Source organism: Zeugodacus cucurbitae, chromosome 6 (assembly GCF_028554725.1).
Source record: "Zeugodacus cucurbitae isolate PBARC_wt_2022May chromosome 6, idZeuCucr1.2, whole genome shotgun sequence".
Lineage (NCBI taxonomy): Eukaryota > Metazoa > Arthropoda > Insecta > Diptera > Tephritidae > Zeugodacus > Zeugodacus cucurbitae.
Window position 1 is genome coordinate 42,754,911 of NC_071671.1, and position 17,115 is coordinate 42,772,025.

Consider the following 17,115-nt stretch of genomic DNA (forward strand, 5'->3'; position numbering starts at 1 on the left):
GGAATATTTATACGAAAAGTGAGTCTTGAGCGTGTCTTTGGTGTGTCTTGCGAGTGAAGATTCACTTGAACTTTGTGCACATTACAATGTGCCACAAATACACTATTTAATGAATTGTTTCGTCGTTTCGCCGTTTCGTTTGGCACGTCATAGCCATCGCAACAACAACAAACGCGCGTCAACAACAATTGCTATGCGAATGCGGACAATTGTAGAAGTACAGTACATAGATTTGTTTGTATGAATGAATGTATGGGTGTGTGTCTGTGTAAGTAGGTGGGAGAGTTGTTGATATCAGCAACAAGAACAACGCCGAATAGCAACAACATCAAGTTGGTAGTAAGCACCAACAGCAGCGATTGTGGTAGTGGTACAGTGGAATTGCTGCTCTCAGCATTAAAGGAAGCAGCAACTGAAGTCAAAGCCGCAACCACCGCCAATCGATAACCTGCTAGTCAATTACATGTAAATAAGCTATGGTCACAAACAAATGTGGCCATCCGAGCAATTCAAACAAATGAGTTGAATAAACACATATAATTTTCGCAATGAGTAACGGTGTTGCGTGACAGTTGAAAAACCATGCTTAAAACTGTTTGGAATTTTTCGTAAATAAATGAAGTATTTATGACAATGAAAGTGTTAATCTCAGTTCTCTCACAGAAATCAACGGTTTGTCATACTATTTCATGAAATTATTTCTTGAGAGTACAATAATGAGTTTTCAACAAAAAGTAATGCTTGGTCCATTCGGTCCAAGACAATTATAGACATTAGGGCATAATATGTTTGAACAAACATAGAACTATATGTAGTATTGGTAGAGGTCTAAGACATAAAATCATTTTAATAAAACCATAACAATTTTCATCCATATTAGTGTTCTCATGTAACTGCTTTCAAATTAATCATAGAAGAGAAAATCATTTATTTCATTAATCTTTATTACTCATACAAAAAATCAGGCGCTACCTTAAATCACAGTAATTTGAAAAAAGTTGTAGGAAAGCAGGCGCTCGTATGTTTGGTGGGATTGGCTGGAAACCATCTAAAATGAGCTACTGGCCTAGGGCCAAACTCTTAATTTGGACTTTTATTGTCCACAATTAGAGCGTTTAGGAAGCAATTGTTTAAAAACGGCTAGCTTTGGCCAATATTAGTGAGGTTGACCTAGGGCGAGCTGGACAACGCCTGGAGCCAAACATCGAAAGTGACAGGTTTGTAAAAACACCTGTCTCAGTTTATTGTCATTAGAGACGAAAGTTACAATGAATATCGATAAAATATAATCTAAATCTAATCTTCAATTTGAAGTAGCAATAATTGATTTCTTCATACTAGACCTAATATTTACTTTAATTTTACAATATTAAAAATTTTAATGAAGAGGTGGGGTAAGCATGAATTAAGAGGTACCACAATTATTTGTCAATAATTGACTGGAATTCTGGAATTTAAAAACAAAAGATAGTCTAGGAGAGTTTTTTCTTATATATGGTGATTATAAGAGGACTCAATATGATCTTTTTAGATCACTTTTAGAACATGAACATTTTTTTCATAATCAGTGTTTCAAATTTCTAATGGATATAAATAGTTTTTCTTTTCAATTATTATGCATCATTCTCACTGTAAAACCAAGTGAACTTATAGTTTAACTAGCGAATCATTTAAACACGCAGCTGAACATGACAGGCGAGCGATAAGTCGCAACAGACAGCTATTTAGTCAACTGCTTGAGCACGTAAGAAAGGTGCACAAATTCTTCGCTACAGAAAGCAAGCAAATGAAGTGATTACCCAGAGTTTTGATATAATATATTTTTAAATTATGGCATTTTTTTTTTACTTTTATTACCGCTATATAACTCATAACAACACAATATCATCTACATATATACACACATACACTAAGCCACATGTATGACTGTCGTTCACTGGCAAGCCATTGTGGGAGTAACCAACCGGTTGTCTGTCTTTATGGTGGCAGTGCGAGCAGTTCAAGCTGAGCTTCTCTTATGGCAGCTCATCAAACAAAGTGTTGGTCAATTTAACAGTATTATCTGACATTAGCATAAAATCGCAGAAACACACGCGTACATACATGTGTATGTATGTACGAGTATATGCGTTTAAGCAGCTAATTTGTAAATGAATTTTACATGGTTTAATGTCAATTCGAAAATAATCAAATAATAATTATCAGTTGCGGTTTGAGTGGGTTGGTTGGCCTGCCAGCTTAAAAATTATTATTTTTCGTACATCTGCTAGTTTATTTGTATGTGAGTGCTTTCAAGGTCCTATTCGATTTAGTGCCGGGGAGTTTTACAAATTTAATTGCAATTTGCCAGTTTGGACTTAACAAAATTTATAAAAGAAAAGTAGAGGCAGCTGCTATAGGTTTGCACAACAGCGTTGAACCGCAGAAATATTTTAATAAGCATGAACGGTACTCTTGGATTACATTGTACACAATTCTCTATATAGTATCTTCTTATTTATAAACTTTCGTGTGTGTGCCAATTTACGTTAATAATTTTATAAAGTTATTGTAATTTATTATATTACGAAATTACGGAAATTTAAAAGAATGCGTTAGCATTTCGTGGGACCATTGACCATTCGGCTCTTCCACTAGTTTCATTACAAAAGTTCCGAATATATTTATGAGGGTTTTAATGTTGCTTAACGTTTAAAAGACGCTATTTCATATACGAAGATACTAGATTTCGAGGAATGATGGGAGTCATGAAGCTAAATCAACAATGCACTGAAACTTTGAATCGCTGGCTGCCTATGAGTGAAATTAAGCCGTATATGAAGAGACATGTGGAATGGTATTAGTCTTGAGCTCACTAACGAGCTGAGCTCGTACCTTAATTTTCAATTAACTTAAGTTATAAGCGATCGGGTCAATGTCATATACTTTTGACATTAGACGACGAGAATATTCTTAGTATTACGTGCGCTTGGAAAACAAATTAAAATCATCCTTAAAATTAAGAAAATCATCCTTAAAATTACTGCCAAATGTGCTTCCGCTGACGCCAAAATGCTACATGCGACGCTGATACAGATTATGCTGATTCTGGGCAACATTCTCTCTTTAACAGTTTCAAGCGCCTTGGCTGTTGATGATGCGTCTTCTCTCACAGTTTCGTTCTCATTTAACATTAAACGAAGAAGAGTGTAGTCAGTGTCATTACCGTTACAATATTTACTACACTCGATTATTGGCGTTATAACCATAAACAGGAGATACTTTCTTTAGTAGTGTTTGTTTTCATTTTGAAAGTGCATAATAAAGCAAATAAAAAAAATTCCAATAATCTACATATAAACAGCTTTTTATAGGTACAGTGGAGAATCAAAATTCAATGAATAGTTATGGTCATGTTGTTATGGTAACACACCTCTAATTGGAAATATTGTTGCCTGTAAAGTTGGTTCGATCAGCTATGATTATGATTATGGTTATGGCACCTCTAAATTAATGCATAGTCCCGTATATTACTAAAATTAGTTTTACAACTTTGGTGAGTACATTGCCTACATTGAAGTATGACTCCGTGGTATTGAATCCTAGTTACCAAATTCATGTGAATAAGTTAGAGACTGTTCAAAAAAAATATTAAATTTTGCCTTAGGGCATTTATATTTGAATTCCAGGTTAAATCTTCCTCCATAAACTAATCGTGTAAAACTTTTAATTATACCTAGACTCACTAGTCGCAATATATTACTTTTAATGTCCATTAATGCCCCTTTTAAAGCTTGCTCATCTTAGAGGAGGGTAATCGTTGGGTTTATTATTACTATTATATTTATAAACTAACTTGAAAAGATATTTTGATAGCGAGTCAATGTTCCATTTTTAGATAACGTAATTCTTAAGCTTAGTTATTGGAATGAATGTATATCTAAAAGAGAGCTGACAAACATTTGGAATAACAAAGTTTCAATGTTTTGTAGCCTTAGCAACCATACTTGTTTATCAGAACGAAATTACTGGCGAGTTTTAATTGTATCTGGTGATCTATTTGCTTGCTTACCGGCAACTCAAAGATTCTGCACACACCCTGGTGTGAATACCAGAATAATAGTGGTTATACTTACATACATATATATATACCATTTTTAAATATACTTATACATAGTTATTATTGTGAGTGTCTTCATGTTTTTATTACTTATTATCTGGGCATGTTGAGAATTTCTTTAAAATAGTTGACAATCTTTTTTATAGTTCGCGCACATTATATTTGAGTCACAACGAATTCTGGATGTTGATGAAGATCTCCTTGATGACAGCCGCAAGAACGAAAATGCCTAGAGAATACCAAATGCTGTGGAAGTCAGTAACCTCGGTAGGTGTTCTGCTATGCTAATAAACAAAAACAAAAGACACAATTATCATTTTATATTCAAGCAGACAATGGTTTAAAGCGGAACCGCGTTTTATGCTTCCAGCGCACGTCTCATAAGCGCTGATGTTCTTTTAACATTAAAGAGAGTAAGTATGAGTTGTTGATCCAACGATTTCGTAATATTTGAATTAAATACATATTTGATGAAGGTAATTTTAGAAAGTCTGAAAGTAATGATAATTTGAATAAAATGTTTTTAATACGTCTTTCTTATGTGATTAAGATATCTTAGTATACGAAATATCTTCATAATTTAATTGCAAGTGATATAGTCTGCGTTGAAGACTAGGTGAAGATATGAATCGATTTCATCAATGAATGCTTTAACGAACTTTAATGTTATAAGATAAATAACATTGAATCCCTTTCTGATGCATTTCATGACAACCTTTGGCTTGAATTTATACATTCGCATGTACACTTTTTCCGATATATGTTGATCCTAAACCGTTATCGAACCTTAATTGAGGCGAGTGATGGTTGTCAAAAGTCCTGGAACCAAATCATGGTCGGTACATCAAACAACCAAACTACGTATAATAATATCCCATGGCCGAATTCAATGGAGCACAATTATCTTATGCATGATATTTGTTCTACAAATTTATATTATATTAGATATGTGTTGACATGTTTGGGACTTTACTGCTACTTTTGGTTATGTGATTTCCGTTTCATACAGCTTTTTTTTTTGTTAGTAACAGCAACCAGAATCGAGCAGCTTAAGCAAAAAATCTATAAAGAAAGAGGGCGTGACAACATATATATTTGAAATTATAATATTTTAATATTTTGTTTTTATTTTTTTGTCAAAAAGCCGGAAAGAAGAAGATGTTAAACTTGTTGTACACACATATCATATTGCTCAGAGTGTAAAAGTTTTGTTACCTTAATGTTGATTGAAAAAGCAAGTAATTATCTATGCTCTATTTAGGCGAAATCTTACATCTCAGCAACTAACGACTAACATTTCTGTATTAGAAAATTGGCGAAATCGGGTTTATTTCACAAACCATAATATAGTTTTTAATTTCTTCGGAAACTGGATCTCTGTGCAATGTACAAATCCATTTGGAAATACTGGAATATAATTTAACAAAAACGGCACCTTTAAGGTGTAGCATTGCTCAACTAAAAATGGTCAATATCGAACTATAACTTTTTAAGGCCACATATAACAAGTAGGAAGTCCTCAGTTTTTATGTGCTTTTTCGTAATAATGTACATATGCATGATGCGTTAAAATATATAAATTAGATTAAATTATTAATATGTAAATTAGGCGCCAGTGAAGATATCAGAACTTTGAACAAACAAGGACTGAATTTATATATTGCTCGTTTATAAATGGAACCTAAATCGGACCATAATTTTTCTAGACCCCAGATACATAAAATTTTAAATTTTTTTTATCGAAAATATCGGATGTTTTCCTTACAATAGTGTGCCTTTGTTCTAAAAATGAGCAAGCTCGTATTAATACCTTATATTACTAATATATGGATTTTTATATGGTCCAGCAACTGCCCGATCTCTCATATACTATTATAAATATAATGATTTCTGGTGGGCTTTATTTCGAACATATGGGTCAAATTGTGTGTGTTATCTTAACCCATTCAGGGCCAATGTGACGTAGACGTCACGACAGCATAGCCCTTCTTAATTTGCCGTAAAAAAAATGGGTAATGAAAATTTAATTTAAAATGCAACATAATCTCTTCTTAAGCGGTACTATCAAGTTTGCGTCAGTTGCAGTTAAGTTTTGCTTGTGAATATATGCTTTGGCGTTAGTTTGGTTTTGTGTGTATACCGAAAACAAGAAAAATGTCGATAAGAGCAAAGGCCAAAAAGTAAGTATATATATATTTTTTACTTGCGTGCAACTAAAAAAAAAAATAATGTATGTAGTATTACTAAAAAAAATGTGTAGACAAATAGTGCGAAATAAAAACTTACAAGTTATTGTGTTTTACTAGTGTCTGATTAAGTTTTTTATTGCTGTGACGTAAACGTTACGTTGGTCCAAATACCCTGGTAGTACATATATTGATTTATTAGGGGAAAACTGATTGTTTATTAGGGGAAAACCGTTGCGTTTTGGATACAAGATCTGGTGCCTCAATACGTCCCAAGGATACCTTGTAAATTTTTAGATGTACCAAGGCATTAATCCACGTATACCAGAAGAATATCCAAAAATATATGGAAAGAACCCTGCGCCATTGTTTTCCATGCTTGATGATCTAAATGACGAAAAAAGGCAATTACCCTATTGCATATGTTTTGATAATTTATTTACTTCAGTTTGTGTCTAGCTCGGTTTGAAAGAGCGGGGCTACGATGGCATTGGAACAATGCGAGAAATTATGATTCCTAGGTCTTGCCCTTTGCCTGATAAAAAGGTTCTACATAACCAAATGGACTGACAACTCTGTTCTTACTGTAGCTTCAACGATTTACGGAAAAAATCCTGTGCCCAAGGTCTGTCGATATTCACGAGAACAACGCCGAAAAATCGACGTCCCCCGGCCATATGCGGACGCCATGTACAATGCTTCAATGGGAGGTACAGATCGAATGGATTACAACGTAAATGCTTACAGAATTGCCGCTAGGGGCAAAAAATGGTGGTGGTCTATATTTACGTGGTTTATAGACGTTTCAATTCGAAATAGAAAGCCACCTGGAGGTTTTCGAAGACCGAAAAGTGAAGCTGAATGTGCGAACGAAAGATACGATGGCATCGATCACTTTGTGGAGGTAGTTCCTGGTATTAAACGACGACGTTGGCATGGTCATAATTGCAATACAGTGTGCATAACGATGTGTGTCATTTTATAAATGTTAACTAATCTTTACTAAATTTTTTATTCTTCCTTACTTTATCTCGAAATATGAATTTTCCTTTTTTATTTAAGTGAAATGGAAAATACAAAATAAAAAAGTATGAGGACCAACGTGACGTATACGTCACAGGCTCCTGGCACGCCCCCTGTGAACATTTAGTTTTTTTCTTTTCGGATTTTAATTTAGCAGCTCAAAATTAGTATATCCTACAAATTTCAATATTTTACGTAAATTTTAAGCGTTCTGTCCTTAATGGGTTAATGCATTTAAATGAATAAATTGTAAGATTTAAAATGTCCGGTCATACACGAACTTATCCATTCCTTACTTGTTTTAGATATTTCTATGCACTATTGCGGTTTCTACATTTCATTTATTGTATGTCACATAAATTTTTTTTTTGAATATTTCACCGTGCAAGTTATTATGCACATTAGCATATTCATTGTATTTGAATTTTATCTAAATTTTTCACTGTCGTTCACTCTCTCCAAAGATGAATTAACGCAGCAGATACAACTAAGGTACACATGTATGCATGCATATAGATATAATCTGAGTGGATTTCGCATGCAAATTTAAAGCCGAAAATATCACACTAGTCAAGTAGCATTGCAAAACCGACCCAACTTGTACGGCCAGAAGTTGCCGTTTATTGTTCTATATCAGGAATATTTTTATAGCCCGTGGGAGAGAATTTCAAAAATAATCATAAAACATAAATTGATTAGCAGTGGAACACAATAAACATAAACTTTGAAATTCGATCTAGAACCTGCTCGATTGATTTTCTGTTTGTACAAAACTTGGTTTTCAGCTTGAAGATTAATTAATGCAATACACGTATTTAGGTCATCATTTAGAAATGGTTTATATAAAAATATATTTATTACGGTTTCACATAACCATTTAAAGAAGAAAAAACATTAATAATATTTTTCTAAATGCAGAATGAAACCGATATTATTATATAGTACTATATAGAGTATTATACCATATCAAAATATTCTCAGAAATAATTTTATTGTGACTTCCTTACTTTTTAAAGATTCTAAAACAGACAGACGGAGACATTTTTACAGGCACTACTTTGAATGCTAGCTGCTATCCCCGATGTTCTAATACGACATACTTTTCGAACCAATAGGTTTTTGAAAGAATCTATAGAGCTTTACATCTTATCATTTCCTTAAGCTATCGTATTGTAACATATCCAGAGTCGTCGGTAAGCTCTGTCAAGTTATTATCTCTTACTGAGCTCAGTTTACCAAAAGCACAAAGCATAAACTTGCATTTTTAAGAACCACTGTTTACAGTATTTGAAAGCATGATTACATTGTTCAATCATATGACGTTCATTTAAATACGGAAACGTTATTTTTAGTATGATATGAAGTAATATGCACATTCATCGTGATGCTGCTGGATCCTTGTACATCATACATATATTTTGAATATATATTTGGATTAATATTGGCAATTTAAAGAACTGGCTACCAATTTATAAGAGAGTATTTAATAATGAAACCAATACCGATAAAAAAAGCATCTAATTTCATCAAAATTCAAGACGAGAAATTAAATATAGGTAATCGATCCACCACAATATTGATGAGAATAGAATCGAGCCTCTTCCTCACACCAACAACAGTTTTTCTTTTTTGAACGAAGTTTAAACTAGTGAAGGAGAGCATACTATAGATTAATCACTACAACGCTTAGAAGAAAATTGAAATTTATGTAGGGTATAAGAAAAAAAAAAAAAAAAAAGAAAGAGGCCGAAATGCGTGAGTACGAAGAGCTTGAGAAGCTGGCAGACAGAGGGAATGCTCGAAAATTTTATGAAAAAATGAAGCGACTTAACGAAGGTTTCAAGACCGGAGCATACTCATGTAGAGACCAAGGTGGTAATCTGGTAACCGATGTCCAGGGCATACTGGGATTATGGAGGGAACACTTCTCCGACCTGCTGAATGGCAGTGAGAGTACAACAACAGGAGATGGCGAACCCGACCCCCCAATCGATGACGATGGAACAGATGTTCCATTACCCGACCATGAAGAAATTCGAATAGCAATTACCCGCTTGAAGAACAACAAAGCAGCGGGGGCCGATAGATTACCGGCAGAACTATTCAAATACGGCGGCGAAGAACTGATAAGGTGCATGCATCAGCTTCTTTGCAGAATATGGTCGGAAGAAAGCATGCCTGACGATTGGAATCTCAGTGTGCTCTGCCCAATCCATAAAAAGGGAGATCCCACAATCTGCGCCAATTACCGTGGGATCAGCCTCCTAAATATCGCATACAAGGTTCTATCGAGCGTATTGTGTGAAAGACTAAAGCCCACCGTCAACAAACTGATTGGACCTTATCAGTGTGGCTTTAGACCTGGAAAATCGACAACTGACCAGATATTCACCATGCGCCAAATCTTGGAAAAGACCCGAGAAAAGAGGATCGACACACACCACCTTTTTGTCGATTTTAAAGCTGCTTTCGACAGCACGAAAAGGAGTTGCCTTTACGCCGCGATATCTGAATTTGGTATCCCCGCAAAACTAATACGGCTGTGTAAATTGACGTTGAGCAACACCAAAAGCTCCGTCATGATTGGGAAGGACCTCTCCGAGCCGTTCGATACCAAACGAGGTTTCAGACAAGGTGACTCACTATCGTGCGACTTCTTTAACCTGATGCTGGAAAAAATTATAAGAGCTGCAGAGCTAAACCGAGAAGGTACAATCTTCTACAAGAGTGTACAGCTCCTGGCGTACGCCGATGATATTGATATCATCGGAAGCAACAACCGCGCCGTTTGTTCTGCTTTTTCCCGCATGGATAAGGAGGCGAAGCGAATGGGTCTGGAGGTGAATGAGGACAAGACGAAATATCTCCTGTCATCAAACAAACAGTCAGCGCATTCGCGTCTTGGCTCCCACGTCACTGTTGACAGTCATAACTTCGAGGTCGTAGATAATTTCGTATACCTGGGAACCAGCATCAACAACACGAACAATGTCAGCCTCGAAATCCAGCGCAGAATAACTCTTGCCAACAGGTGCTACTTTGGACTGAGTAGGCAATTGAACAGTAAAGTCCTCTCTCGACGAACCAAAATCAAGCTCTACAAGTCGCTTATCATTCCCGTCCTGCTTTACGGTGCAGAAGCTTGGACGATGTCAACATCAGATGAGACGACACTAGGAGTTTTCGAGAGGAAAATTTTGCGCAAGATTTATGGTCCTCAGAACATTGGCAACGGCGAATACCGCAGACGATGGAACGATGAGCTGTACGAGTTATACGACGACATTGACATAGTTCAGCGAATAAAAAGACAGCGGCTACGCTGGCTAGGTCATGTTGTCCGAATGGACGAAAACACTCCAGCCCTGAAAGTGTTCGATGCAGTACCCGCCGGAGGAAGCCGAGGAAGGGGAAGGCCTCCACTCCGTTGGAGGGACCAGGTGGAGAGCGACCTGGTTACACTTGGGATCTCCAACTGGCGCCGAACTGCGAAGGAGAGAGACAGGTGGCGCACTATCGTCGATTCGGCTATAACCGGCTAAACGGTTGCAACGCCAATCACATACATACATAAGAGGGTGAAGTGACTGGTAGATAAGATATCATTAAGAATTAAACCATAAATGTGATTCATCTCAAAACAAAGTATTAATAGCAATATACGAATATAATGCAGTCAAGAAGAAGCATATTAAAATTACAGCTATTTTTATACTCTCGCAACAAAAGTTGCTAAGAGAGTATTATAGTTTTGTTCACATAACCGTTGTTTGTAAGTCAAAAACTAAACAAGTTAGATATATGGTTATAAATATCAATATGATCAGGATGTCTAAACCAGTTTGTGCGTCTGTCCGTGCAAGCGGTTAAAATTGGATCATAACTTCACCTAGCTCCCATAGGTTTTTCAAAAATACGTTAATATGTTAATGAAATAGATACTTAATAAATTTACATTAATATTGCGAGAATATAAATATTTGGTTATACTCTAATTGAGTCCTTCCTTACTTGTTTATTTTGAAACCGATCTCCGCAAATGTTTATACTCGCATGCATTTCAAGGCTACAAAATTAAATTGTTTTTGATACTTTTATTATAAAAATATGAAATAAATTTTGGAGTTTGCTTTAGGGGATAAAGGCCAGGCCTCTTTCAATATTATTCATTTGTGGCTCCTTTTCAACTAAAAAATCAACGGAACTGACTATTTTTGAGACTATGCTTTCGAATCCGAATACAAATTGCAAGTCAGTTGGAAAAAAACCAAAATTTCATATTTCCGCTTGCACGATTTAAACCACTGACCAAGGGGAGGTAGTCATGTACTCCAGCTATGACTTACTTAACAGCGAATACAATTAGATTAAAAATAAATTGTTAAACCAAAACAATAAATTTAAATTTCTTGGGCTACTGCTGGAATTTGCCAAATTTCGTATTAATAATTTTTAATTTAATGAAAAGAGATATTTTTAATTCCGTTGCAATAAATGCTCCCATTTCACTTCGATTTAATTAAAAATGAGTGAAATAATAAACAAGTTGACGTTCTAAAGCAATCAGCAGATGCGTTTATTTGGTTAATTAGCATGCAAATATCCGGTTTGGAAGTTCTTCGAACAGAACGCTACACTACGTTCTGATTAACTAGATTAAATCACAGATTTTGCAAACAACTGGAAAATAGAAATTAAAAGAGAATTATATGTATTTTCTATGTATTTTATTGCGTGATCTTTTGCACATCTTTCTTTTTCTTCACAGATTTGTTTTATGTTGCAGTTTTGCAACGAGTTTTACTTCACTTGCCATAAAGCAAGATAGATTTGCAGAGATTTGATTTAGTATAAATATAGAACATTTGGTATTTGGCAGCATCAGTCCTATGACAACTGTCACACAAATCACTGAGCAGCAGAAAAGATGAAATTCCTTGTGAGTAGTTTTGAACCACAAACAATTTTTATTTTCATAAACGATTTTCTTCCTCTACTTCCTCTTCTCACCACACAGATTGTATTCGCCTGCATGTTGGCCATCGCCTACGCCAACGAGGAAGCCAATGTAGTTAAGAGCGAACAAGAAGTTGAGCCAGATCACTTCAGTTATGTGCTCCAACTCGACAACGGTGTGGATCTACAGCAGGAAGGTCATTTGGAGGGTGATGATGTCTGGAATGTAGGTGGCTCATACAAATTTATCTCGCCTGAAGGTGAAGAAGTCAGTTTGACTTACACCGCTGATGAGACTGGCTACCATCCCGATCCAAACAGCAAATGGATCCACCCCATTCCTGTAGAAATCATCAGATCCATTGAATACATTAAGAACCATCCAAGCCAGGCATAAAGTGTTCGCACAAAACATTTGTAATTAATCTAGAATTTTAATTTTAATTTGTTTGCTAATGAAAATGTATGGACGAATGTGATATAAGCTCAATTGTTTCATTTCTTTTTCGATAGTTTTTGCTTCTACCTAAGGAGGGTGTATAGTTTGAGTTGCACTGCACCACTAGTTCTATATTTCGAAATTAGCGACATAATGTTGAAATATGAGAATGACATGAATTTTGGTTATTTTTCATTTTCGACTGACAAAAAGAAGTGCTAAAATTAAAAAAAAAACTATTGGTTGTTCAACAGCAGTTTACTCTTAGTATGTGTGGACCAATCTCCTACTGTTTCTAGGTATAATAATTTGATCATACAAGGGAAGACTCATAGGCTTAATACAAAATACCCATTTATGTCTGTCGGTGTAATTTATAATATTTAAAATATTTTACTTTAGAAAAATGATTGCTGTTTGTTTAAAGTAATTCGCAGCTACATATGCACGGGTGCGTAAGCAGGTTCGTTGCTTAAGTCTTTCGAATTGTGCTTAGAAATACATATGTAACACACAAATGGCCTACACACAACAAATATTTTCAAAGGTTGAAGGTGAAAAAAATAAATGAATTCAGAATATATAAATTTTATCAACATTTAAGACCTTCAGAATTGATGAAAACCTTGCATATTTTCCACTAATGTACATGCATAGAATATATGTGTTAAAAGCAAGGAATTTCGAAATTCTTGAAGAATAATGCAGAGGATTTTTTAAATTAGGTGTCGCCCATCGGAAAAAGTGCGAAAAGTCCGATTGATGTATATTTAACAGAGCCGGCGTAGTTGTAGCACCTAAAAGCTAATCAAATGATAATAATAAAAACATCATTCAATACTTTCATGAAGGAATACATGGGTTATATCTGGATTTAGTTGAATTTTACCATTTTTGGATTTTCAATGGTAATTGTTTGATATTGAAGGTTGAAACTGCAAACTAAAGGCTATTACAATTGATAAATATGAAGTAGAGAATATTCAATGTCGATGGAGAATAGTCTAGAGAAGACTACAATTGCAATTTTAATAACTATCTTAATATAGATTTATCTGTATATTTTTGCTCTCTCAATATCTATCAAGTTAAATAGAAAGATAATTGTATCTCTGAGAATCTTGCATATCTCCCCACACACAATCTCACTATCGTACTTCGTTCGTAGAAGTTGAATAACATTCCTATTTTCCATTAGCTTCGTTGATATTGATTGATGACCATAATTTCAATAGCTATGTATCGCCCTTATACATATATACTATATGTATTACTATTTCATTCCAGATAAAATTGACTTTTCATGAAAATGTTTACTGAAAAGAAATTTGAGAACTTAAAAAGCGCCTAAAAGTATGTTCAATATTGCGAATCCTCTTTTTCATGGTATTTATATTACATTAACATTTAATTCCAAAGCAACATCGAATTGTCTATTCTCAAATTTTTACAAAACCGACTCATCAGGTTAGCACACCTCTGATTCAAATAGTCTTAATTAATTCCTATTAAAACTAAAGAAGCTACGTGTCTGAATTTATTATTCATAATTAATTCTTCAATTTTCTATTGAATAAAATAGCAATTTTTATTCTCAGAATTTTAGAGGATGGGATCATGTGTAGAAGATCACGTAAATTAGGAAATTGTTGGATTGTAGTTCTCTTAGGAGTGGCCATAAACGATTCTTCTTCACATGGTTCAAGTAGCTCACGACATCCGGTTTTAGACCAAGTATCCTCTGGTTAGCTAACAAACATCCGTTTGAAAGCGAGCTAAAGTGAGAAGGCGAACCTGCATCTGCGGTTGTGCGTAGGGTTTGGGACCCACCACATAAAACGAAGTACCAATGAAAAATCAACAAAAGCCTCGGATGAGGCACTTCCCTTTTGATGACGACCCCTGCAAACGTTTTAAGGATAATGATTTAAGGGCATGCACCTGGAATGTCCGGACCCTTAATTGGGAAGGTGTCTCTGCCCAGCAGATTGATTCCAATTCACCTAGCAACATGGCTGTCTCCTGATCGAAATACGCTTATCATGTTGTGATAGACGGAAGACATGTCTCCAGTGTTTTAGACGTGCGTACGCTCCGAGGACCAAATATAGACTCGGAGCATTATCTGGTTGCAGTGAAGATACACACCCGTCTCTGTACAACAAAAAACACCCGTCAACAAACACAAGGAAGGTTCGACGTCGAAAAGCTGCAATCGCAACAGATAGTCAAAAATACTCTACTCGACTTGCACTCCTGCTCTCTGAGAGAACTCATAAAAAAAAACGAGCTGGTACGATGAAGAATGCCGTCTCGCAAAGGAGAGAAAACAGGCAGTCTGTCGCAACTCTGCAAACGTCCACAACACGTGTGGGATAGTTACCGAGATCTGAAGAGGTAAGCAAGACGCATTTGCAGACAAAAAAGAAAGAGGCCGAAATGCGTAAGTATGAAAAGCTGGCCGACATGGGTAACGCTCGAAAATTTTATGAAAAGATGAAGCGACTTAACGAAGGTTTCAAGACCGGAGGATTCTCATGTAGAGACCAAGGTGGTAATCTGGTAACGGATGTCCAGAGCATACTGGGATTATGGAGGGAACACTTCTCCGAGCTGCGGTAGATTACCGGCCGAGCTATTCAAATACGGCGGCGAAAATCTGATAAGGTGCATGCATCAGCTTCTTTGCAGAATATGGTCGGAAGAAAGTATGCCCGACGATTGGAATCTCAGTGTACTCTGCCCAATCCACAAAAAGGGAGACCCCACAAGCTGCGCCAATTACCGTGAGATAAGCTCCTTAACATCGCTTATAAGGTTCTATCGAGCATACTGTATGAAAGACTAAAGCCCACCAGACCAGATATTCACCATGCGCTGAATTTTGGAAAAGATCCGTGAAAAGAGGATCGGAACACACTATCCCTTTGTCGATTTTAAAGCTGTTTTCGACAGCATGAAAAGAAGTTGCCTCTATGCCGCTATGTCTGAGTTTGGTATCCCTGCAAAATTAATACGGCTGTGTAAGCTGACGTTGAGCACCACCAAAAGCTCCGTCAGGATCGGGAAGCACCTCTCCGAGCCGTTCGATACCAAACGAGGTTTCAGACAAGTTAACTCACTATCATGTGACTTCTTCAACCTGATGCTGGAGAAAATAATACGAGCTGCAGAGCTAAATAGAGAAGGTACAATTTTCTATAAGAGTGTACAGCTGCTGGCGTACGCCGATGATATCGATATCATTGGAAACAACACCCGTGCCTTTAGTTCTGCTAGACTGGATAATTAAGCGAAGCGTATGGGTCTGGTGGTGAACAAGGACAAGACGAAATATCTCCTGTCATCAAACAGTCAGCGCATTCGCGTCTTGGCTCCCACATCACTGTTGACAGTCATAACTTTGAAGTTGTATATAATTTCGTATACCTAGGAACCAGCATCAACACCGATAAGAATGCCTCCAACGCAGAATCACTCTTGCCAACAAGTGCTACTATGGACTGAGTAGGCAATTGAAAAGTAAAGTCCTCTCTCGACGAACAAAAACAAAATTATACTAGTCCCTCATCATTCCCGTCCTACTTTATGGTGCAGAAGCGTGGACGATGTCAACAGCCGATGAGACGGCACTAGGAGTTTTCGGGAGAAAGGTTTTGGTCCCCTAAACATTGGCAACGGCGAAAACCGCAGAAGATGGAATGATGAGCTGTATGTGTTATTCGACGACATAGACATAGTCCAGTGAATAAAAAGACAGCGGCTACGCTGGCTAAGTCATGTTGTGCGAATGGACGAAAGTGCTCCAGCTCTGAAAGTGTTTGATGCAGTACCCGCTGATGGAAACCGACGAAGAGGGGGCCTCCACTCCGATGGAAGGACCAGATGGAGAAGGACCTGTCTTCACATGGTATTACCAATTGGCGCCAAACTGAAAGAAGGAGAGATGCGTGTCGCGCTGTTGTGGACTCGGCTATAACCGCGTAAGATATATCATAGTTGGGGAGGTCTATCCAATCCATCACACCCTCCCTATGACTTTGTAATCGTTCCAACTGATGTTACTCCGAAGGTCATAGAAATAAAAACTGTATCCATAGGGATTTTCCTAATAAAATGTCCATCCCTATGCACCTGCGGAAAGTGTAATCGGGTTTTTTTAAGTTCTAATATTTTCAAATATATTCAAATTTCAAAATACTTATAACCATTTTAACAGTACGTAAGCACCACCATTCGCTCTGATATTGAAGACAATTGAATGCTTCTCTCGAAATTTCTCTATTATCAGCATCGGAAATCACCTTATGGTTATTGCTTTAATTATTTCAAACGTACCTCTACTAATTACCCAAGAAATTTAATACAACTTTTCGACTCGGAATGCAGCAGTTTAATAATAAATTTGTAAA

The 17,115-nt window shown here is 36.3% G+C and overlaps 1 protein-coding gene across 1 annotated transcript; it reads left to right on the forward strand.

Annotated features, from left to right (window-relative positions):
• Positions 1-12,086: 12,086 nt before the first annotated feature.
• LOC105216069 (larval cuticle protein 9) lies at positions 12,087-12,748 on the forward strand. Its single transcript, XM_011190345.2, has 2 exons — positions 12,087-12,247; positions 12,326-12,748. The coding sequence occupies exons 1-2, from the start codon at positions 12,236-12,238 to the stop codon at positions 12,659-12,661; spliced, it is 348 nt and encodes a 115-aa protein (XP_011188647.1). The 5' UTR covers positions 12,087-12,235; the 3' UTR covers positions 12,662-12,748.
• The last annotated feature ends 4,367 nt before the right edge of the window (positions 12,749-17,115 follow it).